General features: G+C 45.1%; 1 protein-coding gene across 1 annotated transcript in view; it reads left to right on the forward strand.

The window, feature by feature from the left end:
• Positions 1 to 25,371, forward strand: part of AP3B1 (adaptor related protein complex 3 subunit beta 1) — a 1,191,861-nt gene that overhangs the window by 251,002 nt on the left and 915,488 nt on the right. Inside the window, exon 7 of the mRNA XM_030193246.1 lies at positions 15,045 to 15,227. Coding sequence (XP_030049106.1) covers positions 15,045 to 15,227 — 183 coding nt within the window. The remainder of the gene's footprint in view (positions 1 to 15,044; positions 15,228 to 25,371) is intronic.

The raw sequence follows: 25,371 nt of genomic DNA on the forward strand, positions 1-25,371 counted from the left end.
TACAACTTCCGTAAAATCCGCCCCTTTCTTTCCGAGCACTCTACCAAAACCCTCAACCACACCCTTGTCACCTCTCGTTTAGACTACTGCAATCTGCTTCTTGCTGGCCTCCCACTTAGTCACCTCTCCCCTCTCCAGTTGGTTCAAAACTCTGCTGCCCGTCTCATCTTCCGCCAGGGGCTGTGGGGCCGGTGCGGGCGGTGTGTATCGGTCGCTGCTCGCCGCAGGCCAAGATCTGCTATTTACAAGGTATGCAGGAGGGACAGTTGTTGGGAGTTTTCGTCTGGTGGGGCTTGTGGATCCCTGCCAGCCACATCATACGTGTGCTGCTACTGGGTGGGGCCCGGGCCTACCCTTGCCTACACCACTGGCAGCACTGCAGGCTGGGAAACAAAACTGTTATGATCTGCAAACCAGCCAAAGTTTTGGCACGGACAGTGGAAGGGTTCCGGCAAAATTGTAAACCGCTTAGGTCTAGGCAATTTATATAAATAACTGAAAATAAATAAATTAGAGAAAATGGCTGACATTGGCCAATAACGTGGCTACTTGTAACCACTCGCCTCCACCTACCCTCCTCTCCTCCTTCCTGTACACATTAATTGATTTGATTTGCTTACTTTATTTTTTGTCTATTAGATTGTAAGCTCTTTGAGCAGGGACTGTCTTTCTTCTATGTTTGTGCAGCACTGCGTACGCCTTGTAGCGCTATAAAAATGCTAAATAGTAGTAGTAGTAGTACTCATACTACCCCTCTCCTCAAGACCCTTCACTGGCTCCCTATCCGTTTTCGCATCCTGTTCAAACTTCTTCTACTAACCTATAAATGTACTCACTCTGCTGCTCCCCAGTATCTCTCCACACTCGTCCATCCCTACACCCCTTCCCGTGCACTCCGCTCCATGGATAAATCCTTCTTATCTGTTCCCTTCTCCACTACTGCCAACTCCAGACTTCGCGCCTTCTGTCTCGCTGCACCTTACGCCTGGAATAAACTTCCTGAGCCCCTACGTCTTGCCCCATCCTTGGCCACCTTTAAATCTAGACTGAAAGCCCACCTCTTTAACATTGCTTTTGACTCGTAACCACTTGTAACCACTCGCCTCCACCTACCCTCCTCTCTTCCTTCCCGTTCACATTAATTGATTTGATTTGCTTACTTTATTTATTTTTTGTCTATTAGATTGTAAGCTCTTTGAGCAGGGACTGTCTTTCTTCTATGTTTGTGCAGCGCTGCGTATGCCTTGTAGCGTTATAGAAATGCTAAATAGTAGTAGTAGTAGTAGTAGTTTTGAGTAGGGCACCTCCTCAATCTTTTTATTACTTCATTCAAGAAGAAGGCACCTCATCAGTTCCACTCCAGAACTGGAACACATTGCTACCTAGCTTCAGTTGTATTGTTCCTTCATTGGGGAGGGGGGTGTCCTTCTCTATGTGTATCCTCGAGTCCTTCAATGTTTAAAGCAATTTTTATTGAACAAAATAGGTACAAACAGAGGTAAACCATCCTTGATACACAGGCTATATTCAATATTTAACAGGAACCAACCCTAACCCCTTCCCAATCATCTTCAGCACCAGAGTACCATATTTGGGAGTAAAAATTAGAAAAATAACCATCATATAAATGTATGTGGCATACCATTATGTAACACTGGTCACAAGAGAACAAGCTAAATTTGGGGGGGGGGGGGGGATTTTTCTTGGTGTTATGACATCCCCATTATGTGTATCATACACACAGAATTAGCCATAGTTCCACCCTTCCCTTCGAACCCAATATGTATTAACTTCATCTATATATTCAATACTCACCTAACTACAGTACTCCATTCCATGGGAAGTGGTTGTACTTCCCATGTGAAACCCTTCCCCTTCTCTTCACATAGTACCCCTTGGACGTTTAGAAAAATTTTGTGTCCAGATGCCAATAGAATTTGTTTATGTGATAAGACCAGGCCACTCTAGGGCCCAGATGGTGCCATAACAATCCTCCAGAGCCATGTTCCAGTGCATCTGGGATATATAGAGTCCAAGGAGAGCATGCGAGAGGACATCCCCTAACCCTACCCGTTTTCTGACTCTGTTCCCTCCCCCCCCCCCCCCAAAAAAAAAGTCTTTAGCAGGGATCATGCCAAGCATGACCCTCCATCTTCGTATGCAGTCTGGGTTCCTCCGCCCCCCCCCCCCCCTTCCCCACCATCTCAGGACCTCTCTTCAGGGCAACTTACCAAGATACAGGAATAAAAAATCTAAAAAGAATTTAGCGTGAGGCAAGGACTGGATATAGCTATTCCTATTGGCCAAAAACATTTGTTTCCTCTTGTAGGAAGAGCGAGCACATTGCTGCTCCTCAGGTCCTTCTAACAGTAAGATCTTTTCTGAAACTTGTGCAAGATCGGGGAACCATGATCCTCATAGCCCCCTGTTGCCTGAGGTAGGTCTGGTTTCCACTTCTGGTTCTCTCCATCAGAAGCCCTGTAAGACTGGAGGGTTTTCTTGCATTGATCACATGAGATCAGGGGACCTTATTGCATCCCAGTTTCAGGTTCTTAGCCCTCGTAGCTTGGCTGTTGAGAGAGAAAAAGGTTTTCTGAGCTTACTTGACAGTGTTTCTCAAGTCTTACTGACTTCCAGAAGAGATTCTACTAGGAGGGCACACAGATTCAAATGGAAGAGGTTTGCTGTCTGGAGTGACGGGAAGGCCCTAGACCCTTTTTCTTGGCCCACACACAAAACTGCTCGAGTACTTTTTGCATCTCTAAGTCTCTATTAGTGTACACTCTATTAGTTGGATCTTATATGGCATGCAAACTTGTCTCTGTATAGCTTGATTTGTTCTTATACAGGGCTTGCTTCTATTGAAACCTTCCATAAAGCCATCCGCTGTCATGGAACCTAAATGTTGCTCTTAAATAAACCCAGCTGATGAAATCTCCTTGAGTCACTTGATATCACCCTCTAAAGTATCTGACCTTGGAAAGTCTTGTATGTGGTAGCAGTTACTTCAGCTCACAAAGTGAGTGAGTGACAGACTCTAGTAACTGATGTACATTATACTAAGTTTTTCAACATAGTGGTTCTTTGCACCCATCTGAAGATCCTTCACAAGGCAGTGTTGGATTCCATCTTAAACAGTCAATAGACCTTCCAACCTTTTTTCCAAAACTTCATGCCCACAAAGGTGAAAACACACTGCATTCTATGGACTGCAAGAGATTCTTGACCACCTATCAGGAGTGGATTAAAGCCAATAGAAGGTCCACCCAGCTTTGTTTTTTTTTTTTTTTAATCCTAACAGTATAGGGGCTAGGAAGCATCAGCAAATGCACACTTTCTACTCGGCTAGCAGACTGCATTTCGTTCATTTATGCTTTGGCATGCCTGATGCGCTGCGTATGCCTTGTAGCGCTATAGAAATGCTAAATAGTAGTAGTAGTAGTAGGGGGCCATGTTACAGTGGCATCAGTAGCCCACAAACAAGTTTATTTTTGAAAGAGAAGGGCGCCCATCTTTCGACATAAATTGGGAGATGGGCGTCGTTTTCTCAGGGTCGCCCAAATCGGCATAATCGAAAGCCAACTGCTTCCTGTCTTGGGAACGACCAAAGTTCCCAGGGGCTTGTTGGAGGTGTAGCGAAGGCGGGACTGGGGCGTGCCTAACAGATGGGTGTCCTCGAGAGATAAAGGAAAAAAGAAGGGCGTCCCTGAGGAGCAATTGGGCGACTTTACTTGCTGTCCTGGCATGTCAGGGGGACCAATGCACTACGAATGCTGGCTCCTTCCATGACCAAATGGCTTGGATTTGGTAGTTTCTGAGATGGGCGTCCTCACTTTCCATTATCGCTGAAAATCAGAAACGACCAAGTCCTGAGGACGACCATAAGGTTGACCAAAATTTGCTGATCTGGGACGCCCATCTTGTTTCGATAATACGGGTTTCCCCACCCCTTGCTGGAGCCGTGCTGCGAGGATGTCCCCAGGAAAACTTGGGCGTCCCTTTCGATTATACCCCTCTATAAAACGGACTTGTGTCCATTCATTTATCTTGCATTATTGTCTAAACCAGGACTCCTGATGCAACAGTTTTGTCCAGATAATCCTCCAGATTCGTTTTTGGGGTTTAAATCTAGCTCTATTCCCCCCCCCCCCCACCCATTTCTTTCAGTTCCAGGTTATTCCCCCCCCCCCAAAAAAAAAAACAAAAAACAAAAAAAAACAATATAGCTTATGAGGCTTGTTGTCACCAAGAACAATTAGGTGTTTATTGGTTGCAACACAACTGGTTATATTTTTTCTTTTCTTTTTTTTTTTCTGTTGAAGGCAGCCTGTAGCTAGGGAGTCCATATTGGGTGATTATGCAACTATCTTGCTTGTCCTGGAAGAAACATAGTTGCTTGTGTGGCAGGTGTTCTCCGAGGACAGCAGGATAGGAATTCCTACTCCCAAAGAAGTTGTGTTCTAATATGCATGTTTGGACTGAGGGGGTTGTGTGACAGCGACGGGCAGGAACAGACATGCCTGCATGGTGGAATGTTCTTGAAAGTTCTGGCAAAATGCTGGAGAAAAGTTCTTGTATAGGCTTCACTGGATGATGTCACCTGTAGGTGATAGTTCCTGTCCAACTGTTCCTTGAGATCTTTTTAAGTTGTACTGCACTTTGTTTGCAATTAGTATGGATGCACTTAAAGCTCATTCTTTGCCTATACCTCATCTAATCTTTGCCCCATCCTGCACTAAGCAGTTAGTGCAATATTTTAAGTGCACTGACTGTGTTTAGTATATAGTAACTATTATTGTGTATTAAATCCCATTTATAGGTGATGTTATGAATTTAGTCATATCATTGATTTTCTTAGGGCTCAGTTTACTAAAGTGTGCTAGCATATTATGGGCATCTACAAGGTTAGCATGTTCTAATGCTTAGCGTGTGCTAAAGCTGCTAAAACACCTCTAGCGCAGTTTAGTAAACAGGGCCCTTAAATTTGTGCTGAAAATCAGATTAAATGCTCCTAAATTTAGGAATTTAGTGAATTTTTAGTTCAAATTTCAGAGTTCAGCCCTAATAAATTTCCAAAGCAGCCTAGGCTTAAATATGTTAGGAGTATAAATCCTTTGACTATCAGGCCCAAAATGTTACACACACAAAAAAAATCAAAACCTAAAATTTATAACTTTCTTGCATGTGAGGCATGGACTGAAAATAGAAATATTAGTGTACATAGTGTAGTTTTTATTAAGTTCTCACAAATAATCAATTCCTTGCTTTCTGGATGGAGCTGCATACATGCTGGGACAATCAGGTACCATCACATGGACAAAGCTGGAGTCAATAAATGCAACTTCACGTTTATACTGATTGGTAATTCATAAAATCCCCACAGGACCTGAAGCTTGTTTAGCATAATAGCAAGACTATATTCTGAGCTGTTTTTTTTTATCGCAGTGTTGGGTGCATATTAATAAACCAAATGTTGGCCATATGTAAGATAAAAAAATCTAGAATGTGGCTATCATATCTAATATCTTTCAAAATCTGCCATTTGAACAAATTATATTTTCCTATAATTGCTTACTTTAATGCATTTGGGAAATTTTAGGTGCTGAAATGTGGATCCCCAGTGTTCTGATAGAATATGACATTAATTTGCTACTAGCAGGCTGCATCAGAGTGTGTACCAATTGCATACATATCAGTTGCTTTGAATGGAATTCTTTTTGCTAGATATATTGCATGTAACATAACACAAAACCAATCTTGATTAAAGTAATTACAACAGAACAGTAATTCTTAACATACAGCGGCATGTGCCTTCTGATATACTTAAAACTGTAATTGTTGAAAATGTGCTTTCTCTATATAGTACAATGTCACTCCTTCTCTTGCCTGTTTGATTTACTATCAGCATATTATTTATACAGAAAATTAATTTACATATTTGTACTGTTCAATTTGTATAGCGAGGACAAAAATGGATGCTCAGAGGCAGTGATGCATATTTTCATAGCCTGAGATTGAGGTTCAGCTCTCATACTTTTGTAACTTGGCCAGGCTTGTGCTGAGGATATTGTAGAGGAAGCATTAAGTCCAGGGGTTGTGTAATGGTGACATCTATTGGGCAAATTCAGGGAAGGTGGATATTGGGGTCTGGAAGAAGCTGTGCATGTTGGCCCCAGCCAAACTTTCACCTGAAATAGTTGGGTTAGAGAGGATGGGGGTGGGAGGTGAGGATTAGAATGGATAGAAAACTCCCTAGGTATAGAAAACAAACATTCATGGTGTTGGATCCACAAGAGGGGCCAAATCTGATCTGAGCTGACAGTTGAGAGGAAACGTTTTTTTTTTTTTTTTTGGGGGGGGGGGGGGGCGGGAAATTGTGCTGGAGCATACTCCTCGATACCCTGTCCTCACTTGGATTCCAGGGCTCTGTCCTTTCCTGGTTCTTTTCCTACCTCTCCCTCCACACCTTCAGTGTTCACTCTGGTGGATCCTCTTCTGCTTCTATCCCTCTGCCTGTCAGCGTACCTCAGGGTTCTGTTCTTGGTCCCCTCCTCTTTTCTATCTACACTTCTTCCCTTGGTTCATTAATCTCATCCCATGGCTTTTTCTACCATCTCTATGCTGATGACTCCCAAATCTACCTTTCTACCCCTGATAGCTCACCTTGCATCCAAACCAAAGTTTCAGCGTGCTTGTCTGACATTGCTGTCTGGGTGTCTCAACGCCACCTGAAATTAAACATGACCAAAACTGAGCTTTTCATCCCCCCCCACCCAAACCCATCTCCCCACTCCCCCCGTTTTCTGTTTCTGTTGATGGCTCTCTCATTCTCCCTGTCTCCTCAGCTCGAAACCTTGGGGTCATCTTTGACTCTTCTCTCTCCTTCTCTGCTCATATCCAGCAGATCGCCAAGACCTGTAGTTTCTTTCTTTACAACATCCGTAAAATCCGCCCCTTTCTTTCCGAGCACTCTACCAAAACCCTCATCCACACCCTTGTCACCTCTTGTTTAGACTACTGCAATCTGCTTCTTGCTGGCCTCCCACTTAGTCACCTCTCCCCTCTCCAGTTGGTTCAAAACTCTGCTGCCCGTCTCGTCTTCCGCCAGGGTCGCTTTACTCATACTACCCCTCTCCTCAAGTCCCTTCACTGGCTCCCTATCCGTTTTCGCATCCTGTTCAAACTTCTTCTACTAACTTATAAATGTACTCACTCTGCTGCTCCTCAGTATTTCTCCACACTCGTCCTTCCCTACACCCCTTCCCGTGCATCCGCTCCATGGATAAATCCTTCTTATCTGTTCCCTTCTCCACTACTGCCAACTCCAGACTTCGCGCCTTCTGTCTCGCTGCACCCTACGCCTGGAATAAACTTCCTGAGCCCCTACGTCTTGCCCCATCCTTGGCCACCTTTAAATCTAGACTGAAAGCCCACCTCTTTAACATTGCTTTTGTCTCGTAACCACTCGCCTCCACCTACCCTCTTCTCCTCCTTCCTGTACACATTAATTGATTTGATTTGCTTACTTTGTTTTTTTGTCTATTAGATTGTAAGCTCTTTGAGCAGGGACTGTCTTTCTTCTATGTTTGTGCAGCGCTGCATACGCCTTGCAGCGCTATAGAAATGCTAAATAGTAGTAGTAGTAGATGGCATGTTATTAAGTAGTAATAAACTGCAATAATGAAAGATTAGCTGTATCTTTGGTGCACATATGCTGTATTTCTAGGAGACCACTGATCTAGGAGATGAGGGAAAGCTTGACTAATTTTTGCTTTTTTTTTATTCATGTTGTGTGTGATTACTGTCTAAAATGTGTTTTTTGTTCAATGAAATGAAACCCCCAAAAACTAGGTTTATGAAATATGCCTTTTCTAATTTGACTCTAAAGGGTATGGAAATTATTATCCTGGGCTACCGTTAAGATGTTATCTTACAACAGGTTCCATTGTATGCAATGAGATCTAGACCCCCTATTACTAAGGCACTCTCACGTTTTTCGCATGTGCTAAATGTTAGAGATGTCAGTTTTTCCTATTGGCTTCTCTAACGTTTAGCGTACGCTAAAAACGTGAGCGCCTTAGTAAAAGACCCCCTAGTTACTGATGACCTGGGTTAACAGTAAACCTGTCTTAATGGTAGCCCACATTTGATAACTTCTCCCCTTACTTTGATGTGAGCTGAAATAAACCTTTTTCTTTTCAGATGTTTTAGTTTCTATCTTTCTCTGAAATGAGATTTTATTTCATTTTCATTTTTCAATACATATTATTTATAAACCGCTCTTATCTAGTGTGGGAAACAAAACCATATGCACAAGATATAAAAAAAAACCCCAATACAATAAACTTAACAAACATACCAACCAAATAATACAAACAGGCTTATTTTTCACTTCAAGGTGTCCATACTGTAATGAACAAAAGTATACGTTTCCCTTTTAATACCTCTGGTAACAAAAATTGTATAAAAATATATGAACCAGGGTTCTATTTGAACTCTAAACTTTAAATGACGGGTATAGATAGAGAGCTTAGTGTACTTTTCTAATGTATAATAAGCTGAATAATTTTTTGTGAAATAAATTCTCAGAGGCTACTCACCCAAGCGGACGTACCGCTTTACGCAGGCTGTTCTTAGAGGGTGAATGGGTTTCTCTATCATAGAATATCTCCAGGGGTTAATAAATACACCCCTGAGCAACCATATGCTTTCAATCAAATCAAGTGAAGGCAACAACAATAATAATGTGCCTAAATGTGTTAACTAAAGCTAAATAAGCTCTCTATCTATATCCCACACTTGCAACTTCCCTACTCTCATTCAACACATTCACCAATCAAAACGAAGCTCCAACGCACTCATTCCTTTCAAGACGCAAGCCTTATTTGCTCATCATTTTTGTCTTGGTGAATAATCCAGTCAAGACCTAAATGCTCAATTCACATAATAAGCATATACAAATAACGCTCTATATATAAGAACAGAACTTGTGTGTCTTATATAAATGCATAAGGATACGTTATCTCCAATAATAATGTAAGGAAGCACATAATGTAGAAAGAAACGTCCTTAGAAGAAATTCATTATTATTATTAACATTTGTATAGCACTACCAGACGCACGCAGCGCTGAACACCTGACACAGAGAGACAGTCCCTGCTCAATAGAGCTTACAATCTAAAAATACAGACAAGACAATTAAAGGCGAGGGAAGTACTGGGTGAGAAGGAACAAGGGGAGGGCAATTGAGTAGTGGCTAGGAGCCAAAAGCAGTGGTGAAAAGGTGGGTTTTCAGCATAGATTTGAAAACAGGTAGAGATGGAGCTAGACATACTGGCTCAGGAAGTCTACTCCAAGCGTAAGGTGCTGCGAGGGAAAAGGAACGAAGTCTGGAGTTAGCAGTGGAGGAGAAGGGGGACGACAAGAGAGATTTGTCCAGTGAGCGGAGTTCAGGGGGAGGAATGTAAGGAGAGATGAGTGGATAGGTAATGGGGGGCGGCAGAATGGATGCATTTAAAGGTCAGTAAGAGAAGTTTGAACTGTATGCAGAAGCGGACAGGGAGCCAGTGAAGTGACTTGAGGAGTGGGCTAGTGTGGGTATAACGATTTTGGTAGAAAATAAGTCGTGCTGCAGAATTTTGGACAGACTGGAGAGGAGAGAGATGGCTGAGTGGAAGACCAGTGAGAAGCAAATTGCAATAATCCATGCGAGAGGTGACAAGGGTTTGGATAAGGGTTCTGGTAGCGTATTCAGAAAGGAAGGGGCAAATTTTGCTAATGTTGTAGATAAAGAAATGACAGGTTTTGGCGATCTGTTGAATATGCGCAGAGAAGGAGAGAGAGGAATCAAAGATGACTCCAAGGTTACAAGCTGAGGAGACAGGGAGGATGTGAGAGCCATTAATGGAGATAGAGAATGGGGGAAGAGGGGAAGTGGGTTTAGGGGGGAAAATGAGAAGTTCAGTTTTAGTCATGTTTAGCTTCAGATGTCGTTGAGACATCCAAGCAGAAATGTCAGACAAGTAGGATAAAATTTTGTCCTGGATTACGGTTGAGATTTCAGGGGTGGCGATGTAGATCTGAGAGTCATCTGCATAAAGACGGTATTGAAAGCCATGGGATGAAATCAGGGTACCAAGAGAAGGAGGTATAGATGGAGAAAAGGAGGGGTCCAAGGACAGAACCCTGGGGACACCAACTGAAAGCGGGATGGAAGTTGAAGAGGAACCGCCAGAGTGAACACTGAAAGTGCGAAGTGAGAGGTAGGAAGAGAACTAAGAACAGAGCCCTGGAATCCAATCGAGGATAGTGTATCTAGGAGTATGGTGTGGTCAACAGTGTCGAAAGCAGCAGATAGGTAAAAAAGGATAAGGATAGAATAGAGACCTCTGGATTTAGCCAGCAGCAGGTCATTAGAGACTTTGGTAAGTTAAGTTTCAGTAGAGTTAAGAGGACGAAAACCAGATTAGAGTGGGTCAAGAATAGGTTGAGAAGAGAGGAAGTCAAGACAACGGCGGTGCATGACGCATTCAAGTAATTTGGAGAGGAAAGGAAGAAGGGAGATGGGGCGATAGTTGGAGGGACAGGTAGGGTCAAGTGAGGGTTTTTTAAGGAGTGGAGTGACAACAGCATGTTTGAAGGCCGTAGGAACAGTTGCAGTGGAGAGTGAGAGATTAAGGATGTGACAGACGACAGGGATGATAGTAGGAGAGATAGTGTTAAGTAGATAAGTGGGGATGGGATCAGATGAACAGGTAGTACATTTGGAGGAGGAAAGAAGAAGGGCAGTTTCTTCAGTAGAAACTTCAGAGAAGGAGGAAAAAAAAGGAGAGGAAGGAGAGTAGGGGGTGTGGACTAAGGGAGAGAGAGGTGGGGAGGGTTTGGATGAAATTTCAAGGTTAATCTTACTGATTTATCATGGAAGTGCTCAGCTAGGGTCAGAGAAGGGGGAATTGGGGACGGAGGCACTTTGAGAAGAGAGCTCAGTGTGGTGAAGAGAAGTCGAGGGTTGGAGCCAAGGGAATTTGTCAGTTGGGTGAAGTAATCCTGTTTGGCCCATGAAAGGGCAGACTGGAAGGAGTTAAGCATGAATTTGAAATGAATGAAGTCGACAAGGGTGCGGGATTTAAGCTAAGAATGTTCAGCAGAGCGGGCACAGGAACAAAAGTAGCGGATTTTAGAGGTCAGCCAAGGCTGGGGTTTGGTACACCTAGTAGGACGGGGCATGGGAGGGGCAAGAGTGTCCAGAGGAGAGAATAGTATCATAGGAAGAAATGGCTTCATTGACAGACTTAGATAGAGTGGTAGAAGAGAAAAGGTTAGAGAGACAAGAGGACAGAGTAAGGGGGTCAATAGCTTGAAGATTCCTAGATGTGGGGGTTGAAATTAGGTGGGACTGGGGAGGAAGGTGCTTAAGTGTGAAGGTTAATAGGTGATGGACAGAAAGGGGGAGATCTGAGGAACAGAAGCTGGAGGGGAAGCAGTTAGAGGAGAGGATAAGGTCGAGACAGTGGCCATTTTGTTGGGTAGGTGCAGAGGAGCACAGCTGAAGATTGAATGAGGACGTTAAGGCAAGAAATTGGGAAGCATAAGAGTCAGAGGAATCATCAGCATGGATGTTAGTCACCTAGGATGATGGAGGGGGATGTAGGTTCAAGAAAGAAGGAGAGCCAGGCGTTAAAGTCAGTGAGAAAGGATGAAAGAGATTTATCAGGGGGTCGATAAATGACTGCCAGTCGGAGAGGCAGAGGAGTGAAAAGGCGGATGGAGTGGACTTCAAAGGACAAAAAGCAGTGAGATTGGGGTGGAAGAAGAGGTTGAAATTTGCAGGAGGGAGAGAGTAGCAATCCAACGCCACCGCAGTGGCCAGCAGGGCGAGGGGTATGAGAAAAAAGATAACCACCATGGCAAAGAGCTGCAACAAAAGTAGAGTCATCAGGGGAGAGCCAAGTTTCAGTTAAGGCAAGTAGATGGAGGGAACGAGAAATGAAGAGGTCATGAATGTAGGGAAGTTCATTGCAGATGGAGCGGGCATTCCATAGAGCGCAAGAGAACAGTCAGGAGTAAGGGGGAAGAAGAGGAATAGAGATGAGATTAGAGATGTCACGATGTGGCCTGCATAAGTAGGAAGAAGGCAGAAAAGGAGGACCAGGATTGGGATTGATGTCACCAGCTGAGAGTAAGAGAAGGAGTAAAAGAGAGCGGAGGAGAGTAGGAGAGGTGTGGCCACGAAGAATACATTCTAAAGAAAAGGTGCACTTATCTCTCCATTGCCAGGTATGTGCACAACACCCAGCAGCTACCTTTGAAGCCGGCGTTGACAAATTTCTTTCGCTGTTATTTCCACTAATTTCCTCTGATGGTGGCAGAATACCTTCTGTGTCCAACTCTGCAGGTTTCGAGACGATCTTCGTCAGGGACCTGGATTATGACTGCCTCTTCCTGAAAATAAATTCACACTGCGCCAACTTTTTGAAAGCTATCTCTTAACATGGACTCGAAAGAGTTCCTACTTTTAAGCTCCCATGACCGGAAGTGAACAAATATATGTAGAGTGACGACAAACGTCTAAGTTACGCAAAATGCGTGATTACAGTTAGTCTGCCCAGATGTAAGGGCGGAACTCTTATTAACATGATAATCATACTGTACTGGTACAGAGGAAAGCTGATAAAAACCCACCCACCTACCTAGAAGATACTGAACCCCCCCCCCCCCCCCTCCAAAATGACAGCAGATCTCTAAATTACTGTATTCCACTCAATGAAATCATTCAATCCATTAGGAGTTATAGTATCTAACTCATCCAATATTGTTCTTTTCTGTTTAAAATGCTCTCCCTGTTCCCTCCTCTTTGAGTGAGCGCCACATGGTCTATAACGACCCACTGTAACTGGGAGAACTGATGTTAGAGCTTTAAGCAATGAGCCACCAAAGGGGCCTTGAGATTCTGATTATTTTATCTGCTTTTATCAGCTTTCCTCTGTACCAGTATAGTGTGATTATCATGTTAATAAGAGTTCTGCCCTTACATCTGTTCAGACTAATTGTAATCACGCATTTTGCGTAACTTAGACGTTTGTCGTCACTCTACGTATATTTGCTCACTTCCAGTTATGGAGCTTAAAAGTAGGAACTCTTTCGAGTCCATGTTAAGAGATAGCTTTCAAAAAGTTGGCGCAGTATGTATTTATTTTCAGGAAGAGGCAGTCATATTCCGGGTCCCTGACAAAGATCGTCTTGAAACCCTGCAGAGTTGGACACAGACGGTGTTCTGCCACCATCAGAGGAAATTAGTGGAAATAGCGGCGAAGGAAATTTGTTAACGCAGGCTTCAAAGGTAGCTGCTGGGTGTTGTGCACACACCTGGCAGCGCAGAGATAAATGCACCTTTTCTTTAGAATGTATTCTTCATGAACTTCTTCTAAGGACGTTTCTTTCTACATTATGTGCTTCGTTACATTATTATTGAAGATAACTTATCCTTATGCACTTATTTAGGACACAAGTTCTGTTCTTATGTATAGATCGTTATTTGTATATGCTTATTATGCGAATTGAGCATTTAGGTCTTGACTGGATTATTCAGCAAGACAAAAAAAATGAGCAAATAAGGCTTGCGCCTTGAAAGGAATGAGTGCGTTGGAGCTTCGTTTTGATTGGTGAATGTGTTGAATGAGACTAGGGAAGTTGCAAGTGTGGGATATAGATAGCTTATTTAGCTTTAGTTAACACAATTAGGCACATTATTATTGTTGTTGCCTTCACTTGATTTGATTGAGAGCATATGGTTGCTCACGGGTGTATTTACTTAACCCCTGGAGATATTCTATGATAGAGAAACCCATTCACCCTCTAAGAACAGCCTGCGTAAAGCGGGCTGTCCGCTTGGGTGAGTCTAGCCTCTGAGAATTTCTTTCACAAAAAATTATAATTCAGTTTATTATACATTAGAAAAGTACACTAAGCTCTCTTTGTATACCCTTCATTTAAAGGTTAGAGCTGAGTTCAAATAGAACCCTGGTTCATATATTTTTTTCATACTGTAATGAAAGCAGATTGCAACTCATTTCAAGAAATGCTCTTTCAATAGTTTTTAAAAGAGTCCAAAGTTCTTAAGACTCTTAAGAAAACCAGGGAGTTCATCCCATTCTGTAGGGCTTGCTACAGAAAAAATACTTTCCCTAGTACATTCCAGATGAAAAAGTTGAAAGTTGGGCACCTCTAAAGTGCAAGAACAGTCAGAATGAAGTGCCCACTTCGGATGATGCCAACAAAGACAGTCTATCAGATAGTGAGATGATTCTTGGTATACTCAGTGATGGAGCAACAGCAAAATTCGATATTTTATTCTGTCCATAGATTCACAACCATTGTAGAAAAGGGGTAACATGGTCATATTTAGATAAACCAGGTAGCAAACGAATAGAGTTCATTACAACTTGCAAGTCTCGTATATACACAGCAGGCAGTCCATCGTACAATAGTCTAACCCTGACAAGATTAAACTCTACATAACTTGTTGAAAATCACATAGAGGGATAAGGGGGCACGGCTTACTAAGCAAACACAACTTGAAAAAAGATGTCCTTACCACAGCTCGAATCTGAACTGAAAAAGACAATGTTGTGTCAAGAAGGATCCAAACATGTTTTACTACAGAGGAAATCTTAATAGTGGTACCAGTTTCTTCCACCTCGGAAAGAAAATGGAGAGGAGAATCATTGAATACTAACAAAATTTCAGTTTTAGACATATTGAGAGTTAATCGATTCTCAAACATCCATTGATTAAGATGAATGATCAGTTACCTTGCAGCATTATTATTGACCTTGTGTTAACATAAATTGCTTCTTTACTGTCTTTACAATTAGGGTTTATAGGTTTTAAATACATCAATTTTCGAATAAGGCTTCCTTCCCTATTTGTAAACTGTTTCTCTACAAGGCTGAGAGTTGAAAACATTTGTTTTAAATCATCTCTGCAACACTCAGGATAAAAATAAACAATTATTATAATATATGGGTATTTTTTTTATATTTCAGTTGGTGGCTGGCAGTGTTGTCATGGCATTTGAAGAAGTATGTCCAGACAGAATAGATCTGATCCACAAGAATTATCGGAAGCTTTGCAATCTGCTAGTAGATGTTGAGGAGTGGGGGCAAGTTGTTATAATCCACATGCTAACTCGATATGCACGTACACAGTTTATAAGCCCTTGGAAGGAGGTAAGCATGGAGCATTCATTCTAGAAATGATTTTTGAGATACTATACATTGAAGAGATGTGTGCTTTATTTTTACAAACAAACAGGACCTCCCACATTTTTCCAAAAACTTTACTGCCGCAGAAATTTATGCCTGAAACTCGAAACATTTCTGAGTATTTTTATTTATTTTTCAGTGGGATGGTGTTCCAGTGTAAGAATTCATTGAAATAGCTGAGTGGTGTCAAAAACCCATGAATGTGTCAAGGTTCAAGGGCGATACTTTGAGCACAAATTATGAATTAACTAAGACCCCCCCCAGTATACAAATGTGTTTTCAAAGGTCATACTATATGTTTAAACAGTTGCAATGTATTTTATAATTATGTATTGGGTCCTGTTTTTTCCCCAGATACCATGTATGTATAGCTCTCACTAGGCACATCAGAAAACTAAAAGCTAAATTATATAAGTCGCAAGGAAACAGCGATTTATAGATATCTAATTAATGTTATGGGAAAATATTGCAACTCTCTTTAAGTTGTAGAAAACATGTTGATAAAATAGAATACAGTACAATCTTGATTATCTAACATAACTAGGACCGACCCGTGAAAAGTTGGATAATAGGCAAAAAATGCATAAACCAAGGCATAGAGTTCCCGATGTTCAAATATTCTTTATTAACACTATAGCACATTTTGCAGCATGATTGGAGTGCTAAAATATACTGTAATCACTCTACTATACTGTAAAATAAGACCAATATAGAACTGTAAAAACATAATTAGAAAGAGTACTGTATACCTAGTAGCAATGCAACTGGTAAGCATAAATTATAGAATTGTTTTGTAAAATTTTGTGAGTGATGTTTGTTTTCCCATTTTACTTCTTTTTCTTGCCAACGTCTCAATAACATTACATCAGTAGCTGTCACTTCCTCTTGTTGTTCCACATATGCCTTAATAGGCACCTCGACAAAATAGCCCCGACAAAACAGCCTTGTAATAAAATAGCCCTTGACAAAGCCCCTAACAAAATAGCCCTTGACAAAATGGCCTCTCCCACAAAATAACCCTTGACAAAATGGCCCGTAGACAAAATAACCCCCTAGAAAAAAATAACACATCACAAAAAAAGATAAACTACAAGTGAAATCTTCACTGATAAAGTATTAGTTAAGAGTTCCAACACAGTCTGTTTGTCTTAACAAAGGCATTTACCCAATTAGACTGTGTTGGAACAATTAACCTAAAACTAGTTTTATCAGTACCTATAAAATTAGTATTAAAACCTTTAGCTCAAAGCAAAGACTTCAGCAGACTTCCTGTATTCGAGGAAAACTTATCAGCCGAACCCAGAAATCTTATCTTTGCTGCTCTTTCTGTTACCGCGTAGGCGGGATGTGGCAGAGACAAGCCAGACACAAGACTTCCGGGATCGGCTGGTGATCAGTTCTCCTCAAATGCAGGGATCCTCTACAAGTAAATTTGGGCAGATCCTCTTGCAGTGTGCTGCAAGGTAAGTTCTCCCCTTGTCTGGTACTGTTCGGCTTACTTTGTCAGAGGCCATATTCTGGCAGCCTGATTGGGCCCTTTTGTCAGGGGCTATATTGTGGGCAGGCTGTTTTGACAGTGGCTGTTATGTTGGGAGCTTTTTTTATCAGGGCCATTTTGTTGTGGCTTTTTTGGACGGGGTTATTTTGACCGGTACTGCCTTAATACCTTCACTATGACTGACTTTTACAACTGAATGTTCAGCCTGACTCACCTTCTCATATCCACATTTTTTCATAGTTTTTCTAGTGCCCTATGAAAGAGGCATGATTTGAGGCCCATTTCTCCAGCTCACTGTGTTGCTTTTCCAGTTAAGAACTGTTGCTTTCCCCACTCCTAGTTCTGTTGCAGTTTTTTGGATGGATTCACCCTTGTCAATTTTTTTTAAAGCATCAAGTTTCTGCTCTACAGACAAACAACTTTTTTCCTCTTTTGACTGGCCGTTTCAGAAATGATCTTGTATAGATCTGAATGGGAAGAATAAAAATACAGTACTGTAGTGTATTACGTACCTAAAATTCACTACACAGTAAAAGCAGGGTCCTGGCTCACAGTGGTGCTGTTTTGCAGTAAAAGCAGAGTCTGGGATGAAACTAGGGTTGCCAACTAGATCCAGATTCACCCGACAGGGTTGATCCTGTTCTGACCTTACCCTATTGCATGCGGGGACTTGTGGTTCTGATTTCTTCATTGGTAATCAATAGAAATAAAATAAAACATAGAAAAGAAAATAAGATGATACCTTTTTTATTGAACTAAATACATTTTTAGATTAGCTTTCGAAGGTAGCTCTTCTTCATCAGATCAGAAATAAGCAAATTTTGATAAGTAACAGCATATATAAGTGAAACATAAAAGTATTTCATTGACAGTCTGAAGGGATGAGGGAGGGGTGGGCTAGGTGAGAAACAGTGAGGGCTGAGAGGATGAGGGACAGGGAGATATGCATGGTGATCACAGTGACAAAGCAGTGAAATTTCATGGTTTATATTGGGCTAGAAAACCCAGATCTTTGTTAAGTCCTGTCTGGTGGGTGACAAAATATTTAATCATTTTGACTTCAAAGGTCGTGCGTTCCTGTATTGTTTTAAAATTTCCTTTTAGTATTCTCACCATAAAATCATTGGTACTCTGTTTTGGCTTTGTAAAGTGCTGTCCCACAGAGGTAACATCTTGGTTGGCACTGGCATTTTTCATTTGATGTCTATGTAAATTAAACCTCTTCTTCCTTGTCATCAAGCAGATGAATCCATTACGAATGGGTTGTGTCCACCTACCAGCAGGGGGAGATAAAGAACACTGAAAAACCATAGTGCCTCTTGGCCAGCTAGCTCCATCTGCCTCTCAGTATTCTCTATCTCCCCAGCAGGGTTGGGCGCAGCTTATTCAGCTCCTTCAGAAATCTGCCTGGGGTGGCTCCTGTGCTTTGGCCAGTTGTAGCAGGGGTGTTGTGGCTGGTGGTGCCCACTTTAAAGGCACATAGGTTCGCCCTTTCCCTGCCTTACCCGGCCCCCTATGTGGATGCAGGCATATAGGTTTGTCCTTTCCCTGCCTTTCCCACACTCTTCTGTGTGGATGCAGGCACATTGGTTTGTCTTTTCCCTGCCTTTCCCACTCTACTGAACCTCTGGAGTGCCTCTGTAGCTGCTGACTCTAACTTTCCTCACAGTGTAAAAAAACAAAAACAAACCATGACGCGCTTGTTAGCGCTGCGATTCTGAGGCTTCCTTCTGTTTGTGCAGCGTGACCGGAGCTGTGGGACTTGGTCTGGGGAGGTAAGAGAGTCTTGTAGCTCCTTCGGGGAGGGCCCGCGATCGGAGTGTTTTTGACGCGAATCCGACATTTTGAGATTTTCGGCTGCGGAGGTTGTTAAGCGCTGTTCATGTTGTGGCAAGCGCAGATCAGCAACAAGGCTCTGTAAATCATGCTCATCAGACGTCAGAGCCGGCACAAGCATGGCGAGCGATGTTTCTTCCCGCTCGGTGGAGCTGGCAGTGGGTGCCATTTTGGATGCATCGCATGGCTCGACTCCCGCAGGTGCAGAGGGGTCTGAGGCTGGAGGGGAGCCTTGGATGGAGGCTACCAGAGGAGCTGCTTACCCTGGATTGGAACTGGGAGGCCAGGGTGAGCCTTTCTCCCCTGAGTTTGTGTTGCTTTTACATAAAGCGTTCATGTTAAAAAGAGCTCTGCTGCAGATGTCTGACTCTGCGCTGCTACCTGGTTCCCCTTTGGTGGAGACCGGCCCGGGATTGCCATCAGGCGTTTTTTCCCTAGACAGCTAGCCGCAAGACAAGTGCAGAAGGGTAAATTCCCCTTCAGAAAGTGGCGCCACCCCCTTTTCCCCCCCGTGGTCGGGCTGTGGGGATTCTGAGGGGTCTGGCAGGCCTTCGTGGTCCGAAGAGCCAGAGGAAGGTGTAGGATTGCCACTGGATCCAGATGATCCCACTGCGGTTAGGATTTTCCACCGCGAGGAGCTGCTAGTGCTTATTTCTGATGCCTTGCAGGCCCTCTCTATTGAAGATCCTGTGATGGGCGAAGCCTCCTCTGGTAATCCGAGGATGGCAAGTACTAAGAAGCCTGCTCGAGCCTTTCCTTTGCATGACTCCATCCAAGAGCTTATTTCGGCTCAGTGGGCTGACCCTGAGGGGCCTTTGAAAGTTGCCAGGGCAATGGGGCACTTATACCCTCTCAGTGAGGAGCACTTGGCACGCTTGGCCATGCCTGAAGTGGATGCCCTAGTCATGGCTGTGACGAAAAAGACTACCCTTCCAGTAGAGGGAGGGATTGCCCTGAAGGACGTGCAGGACCAATGTCTGGAATCATCAATCAAACAGTCCTTTGAGATTTCAGGCCTAGCCTTACGGGCATCTGTGTGCAGTTATGCTGCTCGAGCCTGCCTCGCTTGGTTGCAACAGGCAGTGGAACAGCCCGGAGATGGAGCGGAGCCCCTTGCGGAGGTGGCACCGCGGATGGAGTCGGCCTTGTCATTTTTGTCTGATGTTCTCTATGATCTGGTCAGAGCTTTGGCTAAACAGATGACTGTGGTGGTGGCCGCTCGCCGCCTTCTATGACTATGGCATTGGGCGGCTGACATGGCCTCTAAGCAAAGGTTGGTGAAGTTGCCCTTTCAAGGCCTTCGCCTATTTGGTGAGGAGTTGGAGAAAATTGTCAAGGGCCTGGGGGATGCTAAACCCCAGTGCTTACCCAAGGATAGGCCGCGGCCTTCTTCCAAGGGTCAGGTGGTTCCCTCCTCTTCCAGACCTCGCTTCCGTGAAGCTAGAAGGTACCGCCTGGGGCGTTCTGCTGGGTTTACTTCACGTGCCCGCTTTCAGCAGAGGAACTCCTTTCGCTCGGACAAACGTTCCACAGCGGTCGGCTCAAGGCCTGGAGTTCATGGGCGACCCTCTCAATGATGGTGTGCCGGCCCACTCCTCGATTCTTGCAGTGGGAGGACGTCTTTCCCTCTTTCTTGAGGAGTGGGTCAAGATTTCCTCAGATCAGTGGGTTTTGAACCTGATCAGAGATGGCTACAGATTAGAATTCAATGCCCTGGTGAGAGACGTGTTTGTGGAGTTCCGATGCGGCTCTGCCGTCAAACGGGCAGCGGTAGAGGAGACCTTGCAAGGTTTGTTGCACCTCGGTCGGTGGTCCCTGTGCCTCCCGCCGAGATCGGCTATGGTAGTTACTCCATTTATTTTGTGGTGCCGCAAAAAGGAGGGTCTTTTCGGCCCATCCTCGACTTAAAGGAAGTCTACAAGTCACTAAGAGTGCGGCATTTTCGCATGGAAACCCTGCGCTCTGTCATTGCGGCAGTACAGCCAGGAGAGTTTCTCACGTCTTTGGACCTGAAAGAAGCTTACTTGCACATTCCTATTTGGCCCCCGCACCACTGGTTTCTGCGGTTTGCGGTGTTGGGAAAACATTTCCAGTTTCGGACCTTGCCCTTTGGCCTCGCCACAGCTCCCCGAACCTTTTCCAAGGTAATGGTGTTAGTAGCTGCCTTTCTCAGGCGAGAGGGTATCCGGGTTCACCCGTACCTCGATGACTGGCTCATCAGAGCGGACTCTGCAGAAGAGAGTCATCATATAACAGCCAGAGTGGTCTCAGTACTTCAATCTCTGGGCTGGGTCATCAATATACCCAAAAGTCATCTGACCCCCCCTCAATCTCTAGAATATTTGGGGGTCCAGTTCGACACAGCCTCGGGGTTTGTCTTTCTACCCGAGCAAAGGCGGTGCAAGCTTCAGAATCGGGTCCGTCTGCTCCTGAGGATGCCTCATCTGCGAGCTTGGGACATAGTCCAGCTGTTGGGGTTGATGACGGCCACCTTGGAAGTGATGCCATGGGTGAGAGCGCACCTGAGACCTCTGCAGTGTTCCCTGCTTCAACGATGGTCTCCAATATCTCAGGATTACCAGCACAGACTCATGTGGCTCCCTGCGGCCCGGCTCAGTATGGAGTGGTGGCTCTCAGACAGCATGCTGCGGCAAGGAATGCCGCTAGCGCTTCCCTCTTGGTGCCTGGTGGTAACAGATGCCAGCCTACAGGGCTGGGGAGCACATTGCCAGGGAAGGCATGCCCAGGGTCTCTGGACACCTGAGGAGTCGGAGTGGATAGTGCTGGGCAGACTTATACGGTCTGTGCCAGAGCCGGTGGTGGGAGGCGGGGCTGGTGGTTGGGAGGTGGGGTTAGTGCTGGGCAGACTTATACGGTCTGTGCCAGAGCCGGTGGTGGGAGGCGGGGCTGGTGTTTGGGAGGCGGGGATAGTGCTGGGCAGACTTATACGGTCTGTGCCAGAGCCAGTGGTGGGAGGCGGGGCTGGTGGTTGGGAGGCGGGGAAAGTGCTGGGCAGACTTATACGGTCTGTGCCCTGAAAAAGACAGGTACAAATCAAGGTAAGGTATATACAAAAGTGGCACATATGAGTTTATCTTGTTGGGCAGACTGGATGGACCATGCAGGTCTTTTTCTGCCGTCATCTACTATGTTTCTATGTTACTATGGTCCATCAATCGCTTGGAGTTGAAAGCGATATTCCAGGCGCTTCTGGCCTTTCACTTGACCCTGGAAGGGACTGGCTGTCAGAGTTCCGTTGGACAATACGACAGCAGTGACCTGCATAAATCGACAAGGTGGCACTCCGTGCAGAGCACTGGCCGCGCAGATTTGCCACTGGTCCGAGCTACATCTGCAGTTTCTGTCAGCAGCTCATATTGCATGTCGGAGCAACGTGCAAGCCGATTATCTGAGCAGGCATTAAATCGACCCAGCGGAGTGGGAACTGGCAGACGACGTGTTCCTTCAGATCTGTGCCAAATGGGGGACGCCCGTAGCGGATCTTATGGCATCAAGCGCAAATTCCAAAGTCCCGTGCTTTTACAGCAGACTGTGAGCAGGCAGGTGAGAAGGGATCACGGAAGTCACGAGGAAAGGGGGTGCAGAGAGCAGGGGAACCCCGGCAGGGCAGATTTCATACTCACCACTCCGGCATTCAGAAAGCCGGACTACCGGAGGCTGAAAGGCTAGCAGGGTTAAGGAAGAAGGGGAGGAACTACCATTCCCAGAATCCCTCTCTTCCCCACCCAGCTGTGCAGGAGTTAGGGGAGGAGATAGAAGATTCGGAAATGGTTTCTGAGGAAGGTAATGAGGGCCAGCTGGAGAGGTTGGGGGCGGAGGAAGCTGGGGATGAGGTTAAAATGGAGGTTGCTGGAGGACTAGGGGAGGAGCCGATGGAGATTGGGGCTTTGGCCCAAAGGAAAGGTATTGTGAGGGAGTGGCTGGCAGCTCCTTGGAGACAGTGGTGGAATACCGGAGGAGGGAGGCTGAGGCACTGGGGGAGGTCTCTGCTAAAGAGGGGACAGGTACTGTCCTCAGGAAGAGACAGGAGCTGAGTACAATTTAAACCCCAGCATGAACAAGGTGGGAGAAGTGCTGTTTATCTGTGCTGTTAGATGAAGCAGGAAAAGCTGTATAAACTGTTTGATACTGGAAAGTGCTGGGGCTGCACAAGACAGAGCTGCTGGGTTTCCTTACTGGATACGCTCTGTTCCCAAGAGAAGTAATTTTGGTTAAAAGGAGTGAAGTTACATGGACTGTTTAAACCCTGAATGAGACTTTGGCAGCAAACCTTAACAACCTGGGAGTAAGGTGTTTTCCTTTTGTGTCTATGCTGAATGGAAGCAGGAAAATAAAGTTTTTTTTTTTCTATAAACGTTTTGCCTTGATTGAGCCTCGGTGGAAACAATGGAGAGAGGAGGAAGTCCTGCAAGCTCTCAGGGGGTCTGGCGCTGAGTTCCCAGAACAGGCCAAGGTGGTGTGGAGCGAGGCAACAGTCGGGTGAAGAAGGAAGCTAAGCAGGGTCGAGCCCGGCTGGGTCCTGGAAGGGGGACCCAGCTACAAGATGGAGAGATCCTCGCTCGGCAGGGTTGGATGCCTTGGCTCAACCCTGGCCTCAGGGCCTCCTGTATGTGTTCCCTTCGTGGCCCTTGATAGGGCAAGTACTTCTGCGGATTCGGCTACATCAAACATAGTAACATAGTAGATGACGGCAGAAAAAGACCTGCACGGTCCATCTAGTCTGCCCACGATAAACTCATGTGTATACCTTACCTTGATTTGTACCTGTCTTTTTCAGGGCACAGACCATATAAGTCTGTGCAGCAGTATTTCCCGCCTCCCAACCACCAGTCCCGCCTCCCATCACCGGCTCCGGCACAGACCCCTTATAAGTCTGCCCTCCCCCATCCTAGCCTCTCAACCACCAACCCCTCTTCCCCCCGCCACCCAATTTCAGCTAAGCTTCTGTGGATCCATTCCTTCTGCACAGGATTCCTTTATGCCTGTCCCACGCATGCTTGAATTCCGTTACCGTTTTCATCTCCACCACCTCCCGCGGGAGGGCATTCCAAGCGTTCACCACCCTCTCCGTGAAGAAATACTTCCTGACATCTTTCCTGAGTCTGCCCCCCTTCAATCTCATTTCATGTCCTCTCGTTCTACCGCCTTCCCCTCTCCGGAAAAGATTCGTTTGCGGATTAATACCTTTCAAATATTTGAATGTCTGTATCATATCACCCCTATTCCTCCTTTCCTCCAGAGTATACATGTTCAGGTCAGCAAGTCTCTCTTCATACATCTTGGAACGCAACTCCCATACCATCCTCGTAGCTTTTCTTTGTACCGCTTCCATTTTTTTAACATCCTTCGCAAGGTATGGCCTCCAAAACTGAACACAATACTCCAGGTGGGGCCTCACCAACGTCTTATACAGGGGCATTAAAACCTCCTTTTTTCTGCTGGTCACACCTCTCTCTATACAGCCTAGCAACCTTCTCGCTACGGCCACCGCCTTGTCGCACTGTTTCATAGCCTTTAGGTCCTCAGATACTATCACCCCAAGATCCCTCTCCCCGTCCGTGACTATCAGGCTCTCCCCACCTAACACATACGCCTCCCTTGGATTTCTACTCCCTAAGTGCATCACTTTGCATTTCTTCGCATTGAATTTTAATTGCCAAACGTTAGACCATTTTTCCAGCTTCTTCAGATCTTTTTTCATGTTTTCCACTCCCTCCGGGGTGTCCACTCTGTTGGAAATCTTGGTGTCATCCGCAAAAAGGCAAACTTTACCTTGTAACCCTTCGGCAATGTCACTCACAAATATATTGAACAGAATGGGCCCCAGCACCGATCCCTGAGGCACTCCACTACTCACCTTTCCCTCCTCCGAGCGAACTCCATTCACTACCACCCTCTGGCGTCTGCCCGTCAACCAGTTCCTAATCCAGTTCACCACTTTGGGTCCTATCTTCAGCCCTTCTAGTTTATTCAAGAGCCTCCTGTGGGGAACAGTGTCAAAAGCCTTGCTGAAATCTAAGTAGATGACGTCCATAGCACGTCCTTGATTTAATTCTCCCATCACCCAGTCAAAGAATTCAATGAGATTCGTTTGGCACGACTTCCCTTTGGTGAAACCATGTTGTCTCGGATCTTGCAACTTATTGGCTTCCAGGAAATTCACTATCCTTTCCTTCAGCATGGCTTCCATTACTTTTCCAATAACCGAAGTGAGGCTTACCGGCCTGTAGTTTCCAGCTTCTTCCCTATCCCCACTTTTGTGAAGAGGGACCACCTCCGCCATTCTCCAATCCCTCGGAACCTCTCCTGTCTCCAAGGATTTATTAAACAAATCTTTAAGAGGACCTGCCAGAACCTCTCTGAGCTCCCTCAGTATTCTGGGGTGGATCCCGTCCGGCCCCATGGCTTTGTCCACCTTTAGCTTTCCAAGTTGTTCATATACACTCTCTTCCGTGAACGGTGCTCTATCCACTTCGTTTTCAGGTGTACTTTTGCCAGTCCCTCTCGGTCCTTCCCCAGGATTTTCTTCAGTAAAAAGGAGAGGTGGTTCTCATTGCCCCAGATTGGCCCAGGCGGCCGTGGTATGCGGACCTCCGGCGGATGCTGGTGGAGGCTCCCCTTCCTTTGCCTCTGGTACTGAACCTGTTGTCACAGGGGCCGGTAACCATGGAGGACGCCTGCCGTTTTGGTCTTACTGCATGGCTATTGAGAGGGCACAATTGAGAGACAAGGGCTATTCCAACAAGGTCATCT

This window comes from Microcaecilia unicolor, chromosome 2 (assembly GCF_901765095.1).
Source record: "Microcaecilia unicolor chromosome 2, aMicUni1.1, whole genome shotgun sequence".
In the NCBI taxonomy this organism is placed as follows: domain Eukaryota; kingdom Metazoa; phylum Chordata; class Amphibia; order Gymnophiona; family Siphonopidae; genus Microcaecilia; species Microcaecilia unicolor.